Source organism: Condylura cristata, unplaced genomic scaffold, assembly GCF_000260355.1.
Source record: "Condylura cristata isolate star-nosed mole 26May11 unplaced genomic scaffold, ConCri1.0 scaffold00019, whole genome shotgun sequence".
In the NCBI taxonomy this organism is placed as follows: domain Eukaryota; kingdom Metazoa; phylum Chordata; class Mammalia; order Eulipotyphla; family Talpidae; genus Condylura; species Condylura cristata.
The window spans coordinates 36,125,052-36,137,327 of record NW_004567120.1 but is presented as its reverse complement, the minus strand read 5'-3'; the positions used below and the strand labels follow the sequence as shown (position 1 = coordinate 36,137,327).

The 12,276-nt window shown below is 38.5% G+C and overlaps 1 protein-coding gene across 1 annotated transcript; it reads left to right on the top strand.

Annotated features, from left to right (window-relative positions):
- Positions 1 to 1,081: 1,081 nt before the first annotated feature.
- Positions 1,082 to 11,899, top strand: CDR1 (cerebellar degeneration-related protein 1, 34kDa). Its single transcript, XM_012727083.1, is given in 7 exon segments — positions 1,082 to 1,117; positions 9,538 to 9,861; positions 9,863 to 9,967; positions 9,970 to 10,106; positions 10,109 to 10,145; positions 10,576 to 10,638; positions 10,640 to 11,899. Coding segments are annotated over 7 exon segments (789 nt in total). The 3' UTR covers positions 10,727 to 11,899.
- The last annotated feature ends 377 nt before the right edge of the window (positions 11,900 to 12,276 follow it).

Sequence of the window (12,276 nt, the reverse complement as noted above, 5' to 3'; positions counted from 1 at the left end):
GCTGCAGCTGCCAGGCCCTGCCAGTGCTGGGCTCCTCCATGCGGCATCCTGGTCTGCAGGGCCTGGCCCTGAGTGCTGCCCAGAGGCCACTGGAGGAAGGGCTCCGCCGCCTTTGCGCTCTAATTGCCCCTGCACTGAGGCAGGGGCTGCCCGCAGGCACCGGCCTATGGCCCACGGTCCCTGTGCCTAGTCTCTGGCTGCTTGCCCATGGTGAGAAATTTCCAGTCTTGCCTTGCAGTCCGTGCTATGGGGCCCTGGTTTCAAAACAATGTAGAGGATTAGTGGGCTTAGAGAAAGGGTGAGAGAAAGGAGGGCAAGTAATTGTGAACATAATTGAATTCCAAGTTTGCTGTCTTAAATTTCTGGTGCTACCTCCCTATATAGATAGATATTTATATAGAGATGCTCCTATGTAAATAAACAAAATTGTAATGTATACAGGAGTAAAGAACTAATCCCAGCTGAATTTTCTGGATAAAAATTTGATGAAATATGACCTTGGCTACATTTTCTGGCCATTTTGAAGAAATATAAGCTGATAATATTTTTTTTAAAACAGTGCTAAATTGGGAGTGTGGCCAACATGTAATTTGGACACAAGGTATGGTTGCATAACACACCGCATGGAGGAATAAAATCTGTAGAAAAAGAAGAAAAAACACTGCTAACAAAAAAATGAATAATTGCATAAATATGTGGTTTTGAAAAGTAACCCTTTGGGCCCATCGTGTAAGTGGCAACCTTATTTAGCCCGTATGCCCTGTTATATGTAGCACTCGTAATTTCTCCTCCAGTCAACCCGGTTGGGCTCTTCATTTTTTCACTGCAAAAAAAAGCATCGTACTTTCAGAGGGGCCGTGTTCTGGCAACCAAGCAAGGGCATTTTCACAGATGTGAATAGCGCCAAGGTAAAATCCACCCCCCACCCCTGACTGGTCTGTGGGAATTAATGTCAGAGAAGTGATTATGGTCCCCTGGAACCAGAGGAGTCCAAGCAAAGCCCAAGGTGGTTCGGTGGTTTGTGAGGATACTAGGCAGGAACAACAACGGCGAGCGCAGAGACAAGTTACAGAAAACGCAGATGTGCCTGCTGCCCTCAGTCTCTGTGCAGGACCACGTGAGTCTGGATTTTAAATCAGATCTTGCACTTTCTCAGCTACTGGGAACTTGCGGGCAGATATGGCACTGGGCTCACCCTCATGTTTCATATTGCTAATGAGGTCAGACTTTTCTAATGCCGAAAAGCTTGGCTAGGTTTGGGTGCGCTTTCAGCGCGGCATTAGCGCCACCTACAGGTCAGCAGCAGCGTGCTTACATGGGCGGGCCCCACCCTGTGGCGCCTGCCCGCAGTTCCCGGCTCCAGGTCTGCCCAGTTTCCGGCTCCAGGTCACTTTACAAGCAGGGTGTTTCTGCGCGCTAAAGATCAGGTCTCTCCTAATGGCAAAGTACTAGGACAAAAGAATGATTTACCTCCGCGGGCAAGTATCCAGACGACTTGGCTGGGCAGGACTCTGACTCTAGACAGTCCACAGCCAACACTTACGATTACGGAGCGAAGGTCAGGAAAGGCGGAAGTCAGGGGTAGCGCTTTACATCTAATCGGGAATTGAGTGATGTGACGGAAATACTTTAAGGAGATCATCTGGTGACAAACAGGATGGACAGTAGCGAGAGTAAAACGTTGGTGGGAGGAAAAATGCAAAATCTAGAAGAGTCTGAGCAAGAGGAGTAAGACTAGACTCATTTAAAAGCTTTTTTTTTTTTGTTTTTTATTACAAAGCTACTCTATGCTCACTTACAAAAAGTTACAATACAAAGATGTGTAAGGTAACATAAGTGCCACTATTAAATAGAAGTGATTTTTTAAAAACTCTTAAATCAGCATAGAAGAGTACATACATTTTCAGAAATCTAGCAGGAAGAGAAAAATTAACAAAGTATAAATATTACAGTACAGTAAATGTGAGAAGCTTAATTAACGCATTCAATAGCACTATTCTCGGATGGAGTAAAAAAAAATCTCATCTGCTGTTCTGGAAAAATATATGTAAAACAAAACACAGAAGTAGTTTAAAATGTTGGAATAAAGACAGATAGTTTGGAAATGTTCACCAAAATGAAGGAGAGTCAGTGAGGGATCATTATACTAATTAATACAACCCAATAAGACAACCATGAAATTTAATGTTCTGAAAAAGAAATCTAAGTGGGGGGGGGAGGTTAAAAATAGGAGATTGTGGGCCCTCCCTGGTGGCACAACCAGGTGAAGTGCAGCATTGCAAGCCAGCTTCAGTCTTCAGTGTGAGTTCGATCCACAGCCCCTGAGGTGACCCACATGGCGCGGCAGACCTTCCCGACCCACCCACTGCTCTCCTCAGCAGTGTACCTTGTCAGTCTGCCTGTTCTGCTCCCCACTCTGTCTCTGCTGAATCCTCTCACCACCCCTGCACTTTTCGCCTGCACCCCAGTTCTGTATGCATAAATAAATACATCTTAAGCAAATAAAATAGGAGATTGTGATTAAAAAAGAAACAAAGTGGAAGAATTTACATACTGTTATCAGAAAACTTACTTCAAGCAGGTAAAAAGGGATTTTATGAGGACAAAAGAACACACACTTGCCATTCAATTGCCAGGGAGATTTTTTTTTTTAATTTAAGGATGCAAAATACTCTAAAATGTGTAATTCCTATATGAGACCCTCTTTCCCTCCAGCTGGTGTATGTAGAATAAAGGGAAAAAAAAAGGATGGAAAAGCAGCAGAACAACTAATGCCTAACCATGTCAAAATACAGAAATTCATTTCTAAAGAACTCCTGGGTTAAAAAGGAAAACCTATAGGGACTACACAATGCAAGAAAAAAAATAATAATAATTAAATGTGTAAAAGTAAATAACAAGGAAAACACATGTAACGATTGTTAAGGTGATAAAAGAATGTCTATAACAACATCGTATGTGAAACTGGAGGATACAGTCCAACTACTCATATACATAGTCAGAGGAAAATTTATAATTTAAATACATTAAATAGAAAATAAGGCTTGAAAAATAAGCTGAGCATTCACCTAAATAATCCAGAGATTTAAGAAAACAAGCTGAAACTTAACAAAACCGGAAGTGTTATTTTACAAAATATTTTCAATAATGCACTAAAAATGACTGAAAACTAGAAACCATAAGAAAGCCCTATCAAGGAAAAAAATCTACAAGGATATAACCACATGCAAATTAAGACACATTGGAAAATATTATGTATGACTGTCAATCAATACATTTGAAAATCCAGATTAAACAGGAGAGTTTACAGACACAGTGACAAAAATGGACTGAAGGAGAGGTGGAAAACTTGGAAAGACCAATCACTAAAGGAATGAAAAGAGGATTTACATCCTCCACCCTCCCCAAACAAAGCACTGGGACAAGAGGTTTTATGGATGAGTGTTAGCAGCTGTTCATGGGAACAGCTGTGTCTAAGTTACTTAAGCCTTAAAGGGGAGTAGGGAGTCAAGTTCATTTACAGGGGAAACAATTGTGAGATGACATGAGGAAAAAAGCGTCACATATAAGAAAAATAAGTGAGCTCCCAGCCAGTGTGCTTTGGTGCTGTTGTGGCCTCTGAATGTGTAACGTGAGGTTTGCTGTAATGGGACATTTGTCTCCTGACGCCTTGAGGGCAGCCAGGCAGAGCCAGGGAGCCAGCAGCCTTTGCCAGGAGCTACTGGCCCACTTCCCTCCCCAGGACGCCAGCAGTGAAAGTGTAAGGAGGCGCAGCTCCCGGCATGTGTCAGGGCCATGGGGTGTCGGAAGTGCAATAGTCAATAGCTAATGCATGGCAGGTGTGTTTTTAAAAGATGAGAGAACAGTTCAACATTAGGGAATCTATTTGTGTCATGAACTGCATTCAGGGATTAAAAAGAATAATCATATTTTCATCCTGGCAGAGGCCAGAAAAGCCTTTGCCACCACTCCATAGCCAATCTTGACAGGACCGTGAGTCAACCAAGAGTGAGGACGAGGATGGCATTTCCATTATCTTGAAAAAGACTATCAGAAACAAGCACAACCATCACATCTTAAATGAAACAACGAGGCATTTCTATTCAAGTCAAGAACAAAAGAAGGATAACTGTTCTTTACTAATCAACATAAACCTGCATTGTTCTGGAATTCCTAAGAGCCACACCAATGTGTTCAAAGGGAAAAAAAAAAAAAAGGAACATTAGCAAGGAAAAAGACAAATGTCTCATTATTTACATCAACATGATTGTGTACGTGGGAAACCCGCAGATTCAGGGTAATTTTATTATGATACCTGCAGAGACAATAAATGCAAAACTCTGTATCAGAAAGTCAGTTCTTGATACAGCATTCAAAGGTGTTAGGCACTTCGAGGGATTTTAAAAAAACTTAAGTTGCTGATTTGATTTTAACATTCATGTGGAAAAATAAAATGTACAAGAATAGTCAAGTAAATCCCAAAAAAACTAATAAAGAAAAGAAAGCAACCCTGTTAGATTTCAAAACACAGTATCCATGATAATTAAAGCAGTAAGAATTAAATTTATTATCAACTTGATAGTAAACAAAAATTCAACAGAAAAATAACCGACACAAATATATAGTTCATGATAAAGAGTGAATTCTAAATGAGTATAGAACAAAAATATAGAGAATATTTTTAAAGTCTTGGGGTACAGAAATCTACATAAATATGAAACAAAACCAAGAAACTATAAATAATAGATTTAAAATGTTTGCTAATTAATTAAATCCTTATGGCAAAGACCACCATGAACACACTTTCAAAAACACAAATGATAGATATTTTCAATTATACTCAGAGACCTACAAATCAACAAAGGAAAAACACAAATGAATCAGCAAAAACATAGGCAAAGGATATAGACAAGTAATCTACAAAGGAAGTACAAGAACGAATAAATATTTAAAAGATGTTTAATTTTACCAATGATTAAGGAAAAATCATGGCATGAGGAAGATGGCACTTTCCATCCAAAATGGTGACAAAAATTAGAAAGGATGATAAATGCCCAGCCTGCCCAGAGAGCAATTAGCTCAAACACTTTGGTCTAGCTACTAAGATACTAACCAATAAAAATACTTCTAAATATGTAAAAGAGTGCTTTAACATGCTTTCATAGCAGTGCCTATAGTAGAAAAAAAATATAATCTAAGGATCTATCAGGTGGAACTATAATATTTTATAACTGTTATATTACAATACAATAAATTATACTGCAAACCCTACTGTGGAATTCCCACTGTTAAAACAATGACTTTCTATTGAGTGGGACAAGGAGGAAACAGGTCGTACATATGGTGTTCGTACTGGCTTCATTTTGTAATGAAGCCAAGAACAGATCACATAAACAGAGAAAGTACTCAGAAGATGCAAATAACCGTGTTTCTGGGCAGTGGGGTTGGGAGAGGAACTTGTCACTTTATGTGCTATCACATTTTCTACTTTTAGAATAAGGTGCATTACTTTTATAACAGAAAATAAGATAAGCCCTCCCTGGTGGCGCAAGGGGTTGAAGCACAGCACTATGAAGCTGTCCACAGCCACTGCAGCACGAGTTCCATCCCGGCCCTGGAGGTGACCCACATGGCGTGGCAGACCTCTCCTGACCTGCCCGCTGCTCCCCTCAGCACGGTACTTCGTCAATCTGCCTGTTCTGCTCCCCACTCTGTCTCTGGTGAATCTTCTCACCCCCCACACCTCTGGCCTGTACCCCCCTTTTGTATGCATAAATAAATAAATCTTTAAAAACATAAGATAAACTCACTGTATAGCATTTGGATAAAAATTAAAAGGAAACAAAAGTGATGAAATCTCACTACACAGAGGCAATTATTGTTAACACTTGTAATTTTGAGCTTGCTTTTCACCATTGAATTTTGTATAGAAATCTAAGATAATAAAGAGCCACAAGAGAATTAAATGTACATGTACTCCAATCACCTAGAGATAACTTCTTAAGAAAATACGCAATTCAAGTGCAGAGAATTGGATTATGAGTAACTCATGTAGTCATGAATCATGCTGTCTTGTTGATTCATGTGTGGCCTTTTTAAAAATTTTGTCCACTAACTTGCACTTTTACTTTTCACAATAATCATGCAATTATTAGTCAATGACAGTTTTAATTACATAATGATCACCCACTCACTCTTCAAACCTAAGCACTAAAGCACTAGTTAGCAATTAGAATTCTCCCCTTTCCTAAGCCCACTGACCTCTGTCCTGGATTTTTGATTGATAATCCCTTGCTTTATCATAAAATATTTTGTCCCATATGTGTGTATATATATGCCTCCTAAACAATGTTTTAAACTTATTTTTAGATTAGCTATAAAGTGTATCTTATTATGTATAATCTTAATTTAACATTACAGAAGTAAATTTTACCATTATTATTATTTAACTATAGTACATTAGTTCACTGCTGTAAAATATTCCACTGTGTAAATATACCATAATTTATCCATTTTCCTCTTGGGATTTTCATCCTCACATGTCAGTGTATATTTTCTGGGTATTTTTCTGAGGACATTTCCTTTGAACAAAATTTTAATATTATACATACTTCCAATGTGACCTGCTATTCTCACTAATGAGGTATTCTGAAAATATTCCCATTTCAGTAAATATTCTTCTGTGGTACAACTTTAACAGGCTGCATTGCATATCACCACACAGTTAAATATCATTTTATTCAGTCACCTCCAATAGTTGAATGTCTGGATTTATAATTTTTTTGCTATGATATGCATCTGAATTACATAGCTTTTGGTTTAGCAAGTCTCCTTTAAGAATCTATCAGTTGTAAACTGAACAAATTTACATACAAACACATATGGGGGGATCATATATGATGATGGTGTTCAGCCCAACTTATGCAACATATGTGCTCAGCACAGCAGTTTTTATAATAAAAAAGGATACAAGAAAGAACTTACTGCCTCCCAATAGGAGATGACATGTTTATTGGTAGTATAAACACATAACCCCAATGGCAGTATGATTCCATGTCATAAAATATACATATATATAGCTGAAATAGTAAGAAAGTATACCAAAAACTTTACAGTGATTACTTGTATACTGACTTTGAAATTTTTAATTCTTTTATTTTATTTACTAATATTTTGAAGTGTTTTCAACAGTAAAACTTGACTACATGAATAATAAAAAGATGAAAAATGTACTTCCTTGCACAATTGTTTTTTCCCCTGGTTGTTATTCCTAGAATAATTTCACACTGTAAGAACTTAACAAAAAAATTAAAATCACACATATTCCTACCCACCTAGAGAGAATTAATTCACAAACTTCAATGTGTTTAATTCTAGTCATTTGTCTTTGAGTATATATATCTGAAATAATTGCCATCTCGTGCTTACAAATTTTATATGCTGATTTCCTATTAATATTATATAATATAAGCATTACATGGATGTTTCAATGGAAATATATTCCAGCAAATGAAAATAGCATATTTACTTGTGACCTCAAAAGACCCTTACATTTTTTTCTGTTTTTCACTATACCAAATAATTATGAGAAACACCCTTGTGCATGAATTACCTTTTTTAAGATAATTTCCTTGACATGAGAAAATATTAAGTCAAAACTACCAACATTTTTACATTCCCTTGACATATACTGCCAAAACCGTATTTACTATATATATTAAAGGCAGCAAGGAATCAAAGAAGTTAAAATGCATGAATCCCACACCCACTTTTTTTTTCTACTTGCTGTTAAACCTGATTAAGAAAAACTACTATAAAATCGATTCTTCAGTCTCAATAAATGTTACTTCCTTCGGAATTCTTTACTTGTCTAGATTCCCATAGGCTCCCATACATACTTTTCCTTTATGGCCTTATGACTGATAAATAAGTGCCTAAGTACATTGTCTGTTTCCGCCATATGGTTTTAAGCTCCATAACATATGCCTGGCACACAGTTGGCACTCAACAAATATTTGCAAAACAAATGAGTGAACATGGGAATGAATGAAGTGACTGTATGGGATAAACTAAATCATCAGACATTTGGAAGTTATTTCTATTTTTGTTATCACTATTAATTTTCATTACCATGTAGATGATTCTAAATCTTCAGTGAGTCTTTGCCTAACCATAATTTTATTATGTGACTTTAATGCTTGTCATGCCAGCCTGGGTATCATCATCCCTGCAAGCATGTGATAGGAGCTGAGACATAGAACACAGATACTTCTCTAAGTGAGTATGCTGGGAATTAGAGTTGTGGTTACATTACTTGGACACAAGGCAGAAATGGTCAGGAATCAGGAGATCAGTGATTATTTGAAGCAGGCAGATCCTTGGGATCAGAAAACAAATGAATGCTATGTGGTCTTGATAGTAAGATATAGGCCGGAGAGGGTCAGTGATAACGGGTTAAGATGGGAGGAGGAAAATTCCAAGCATGGCGTTAAGAATATGATTCTAAATCAAAGTGGACTTGAGCTAAGCGCTCCTTTGTTATTTCTGCCCAAACTGAAAATGGCATCAGGAAGTCCTTCTGCCTAGTTCCATATACACAGGCAATGGAATGATATTAGCTAGTTGAGGAAAGAAGACTGTGTCTACAAATAGATTGTGAGAGCAACAGGGCAAAGTGACAGCATTTATGGGTAAGATCTTATAATATTACATGCATAAAATGGAGCAGTCAGGTTTTCGACCTAGTAATTATCATCTTAATTTTCAATAGTGGACGTTATACCATAGTGCTCAGGATCATGGATTCTAGAAATAGACTAAATGGATTCAAGTCCAGTGCTATCAATCTTGTCCAAAGGACAAGTTACTTCACTTCAGTGTACCAGTTTACTCATCTGTAAATGGGATTAATGATAGTACCTACCTCGATGGGTTCTTGCAAAGGTAAACTGAGTTGATACATGTAAGGACCTTATTACAGTGCCTGGACATAGCAAACGTCATTAGTATTGTTACTATTACCATTTAATCATGTAAAATCAAACAAACAAACGTGATGTTATAAAAATGTATGCATTGTATGTTAACATTATCTAAAATGTAAGTCTCTACCCAGGAATTTTTTTCACTGACACAAATATCTGCACCTAAACATAACTGACTGTATAAAAACCTTTAAACATTAGCAAAGTGGCAAAATTTATCACAGTAATTCTACCTGTGCATTTATTCTGTAGAAGATGTTTTATGAGTGTTATGTTTAAAAGTGCTAAGGAATAAATACACATTTCCTAAGGAAAAAAAAAATACTATTTTGGTGAGATATGGTTGATCTATAAGATTGGGTCTATAAAAAAAAGGAATCTTGGTTCTATAAAAGGAATGCTTATTAAATTTCTTAAAGAAATTTCTAATAGAAGCAGGAATCTTTGAGATAGAAAAGATCTGACATGGAAATGTTCAACATGGGAAGACTAAAATTGGGAAAGATCAAGAGAACCAGACTATGGAACATGTTAGAATACCTGGATATCGTAGACACTGGAAGACCTGAATGTTAGAATCCTGGCACACTGGAAACGTTGGAAGACGTGGATATTGAGCCCGCTGTTGGAAGACTGGGTAACTGGTGGAAGACGCCAAGACGCTGGAAGATGTGGAGATGCCGGAAGACGAGCAGATGCTGGAAGCCCTGGAGATGCTGGAAGAACTGGCGACATAGGAAGACAGATTTTTCTGGAAGACGCAGATTTCCTGGAAGACGAGGGTAGGCTGGAAGACATGAATGTCCTGGAAGCCGTTGATTTGATGGAAGACATGGATTTTCAGGAAGACGTGGATAGGCTGGAAGACCTCGAGGTCATTGGAAGACGTGGATTTCCTGGAAGACATGGTTTTTCTGGAAGACAGTAGATTTTCAGGAAGACCCGAATTGTCCGGAAGACCTGGATTGCTTGGAAGACCTGGACATTACTGGAAGGCATGGATTTTCAGGAAGCTGTGGATCTCCAGGAAGACATATACTTGCTGGAAGACCTTGAGTCCGTGGAAGACATTAATTTTCTGGAAGACGTGGCTTGACTGGAAGACCTGGATTTAGTGGAAGACAGATTTTTGTCTGGAAGACGTGGACTGACTGGAAGATCTAGAATTGGAGGAAGACATAGATTTTTCTGGAAGACATGAACTGAATGGAAGATCTGGATTTCTTTCTGGAAGACCTGGATTTTTCCGGAAGACATAAATTGGCTGGAAGACCTGGATTTGATGGAAGACACAGATTTTCCTGGAAGATGTGGAAGACCTTGAAATTTTTGGAAGACTTGGATCTGGTGGAAGACATGGATTTTCCCAAAATATGTGGAAGACTTTGAAATCGTTGGAAGATGTGGATTGTATGGAAGACAGATTTTTCCAGAAGATGTGGAAGACCTTGAAATCATTGGAAGGCGTAGATTTTTTGGAAGACACAGATTTTCCCATATGTGGAAGACCTTTATATAGTTGGAAGATATGGATTACATGGAAGACACAGATTTTTCCGGAAGATATGGAAGACCTTGAAATTTTTGGAAGTTGTGGATTGTCTGGAAGACCTTGAAATCATCAGAAGACATGGATTTTCTGGAAGACATGGATTTTCCTGGAAGATGTGGATTTTGTGGAAGACCTAGAATTGCTGGAAGACTAAATTTACTGGAAGATGTGGATTTTCTGGAAGACATAGATTGTCCGGAAGATGTGGATTTTCTGGAAGACTGGGATTAGCTGGAAGATCTTGAAGATGTCGGAAGACTTGGAATTGCTGGAAGACCTGGAGTTGCTGGAAGATCTGGAGTTGCTGGAAGACCTCGACACTGGTGCCATTGGAAACCCTGGACATTGGAGACATTGGAAGCACAGGGTGTTGAGGACACTGGAAGCCTTGGCTTTCGCAGACATTGGTTATGCTGGATATTGGTGATTTTGAAGCCTTGAATGTTGGAATTCATGGATATTAGAAGGCATGGATACTAAAGGCCCTGTACTCTAACGATACTGCAATTCATGTACCTGGAAACCCTAATGATAAAACAATATGAACAACTGAATATCTAAACATTTAAAATCTTAGGTCAGATGCCCTTGGATATTGGGGCACATTGGAAAGCCTGGATGTTGACATATTCATTTTAAAAGATATAGAAGTTGAAAGATGTCATATTCATGATGCTAGAAGTCAGGGTTGTTGGCAGCCATGGACATTGGGAAACAAAGACATTAAGAGATTAGGATGTTAAGAGACATAATCATTCTGACATTGGGTATGTCGGGATGCCTGACTTCTAGGAGACCAGGTTCTTAAAGGTACTGACTGAAAGAAGTGGGTATTGGAGGAACTGGTGATAACAAGACATTGTAAAGTTAGGATTTAAGAGATATTAAAATTTGTAGGAAATTAATAACGTAAGTGCCAGAAAATATTGGACAAGGACACAATTAAATACATGGACTCTCAAAGACCTAGGTATAGGAGACATTGGAAGACTGGGAACACAAGAGGAATGACAATTAGAGCTCTGGACCATGAAAAACAAAATCTGAATCTTGAAGACTGTTGGCTATATTCAAAGACTTAAGACTTTCAATGACTATTTGGAAGATGAGAGCAGCATTGGAAATGCTGTAGGTCAGAGACTGGAAGCTGTGAATACCATAACATTCAGAAGATCTGTCAGTTGGAGATATTGGAAGCTATGGAGCTCAGAGGACCTGGTGTTAAGAGATGATGAAGAGTTGAAAGGCATAACCTTAGAAATACTGAAAGTATACATGGTAAAAGATATTGGTAATGTTGAAAGACTTTCATATTAGAACCCAATGTTACATTAGAGACATAAAAGGCTACTCTACTTGTTGGGTCCTTTGCCTGGACAGACCTCCCCACCTCCCCCACAGAATCATGTGCACACTGTTGTGTGGAAACAAAGAATGAGCCATGGGTGCTGGAACAGAAAAACACAAGGCAGGTTTGCTGCGCCAGCACGACAGCAGAGATGGTCTGAGCGAAGGACGTCAGGATTAAAACACACACTTCTTGGTCAGCAAGCAAAGGCACCCACTTTATTTTTCTCTCCTTCCCTATTTATACCCTTCAGCATGGAGCCTGGGGGTAGGCGGCAGCTCTCAGCAAGTGCATCAATAACATGCGACAATAACATGGGGGTCAAAGAACACAAGGTAGCAAACACAAGGCAGGAACACTTCCTGCCTCCTGTTTTTCTGTTCCAGCACCCA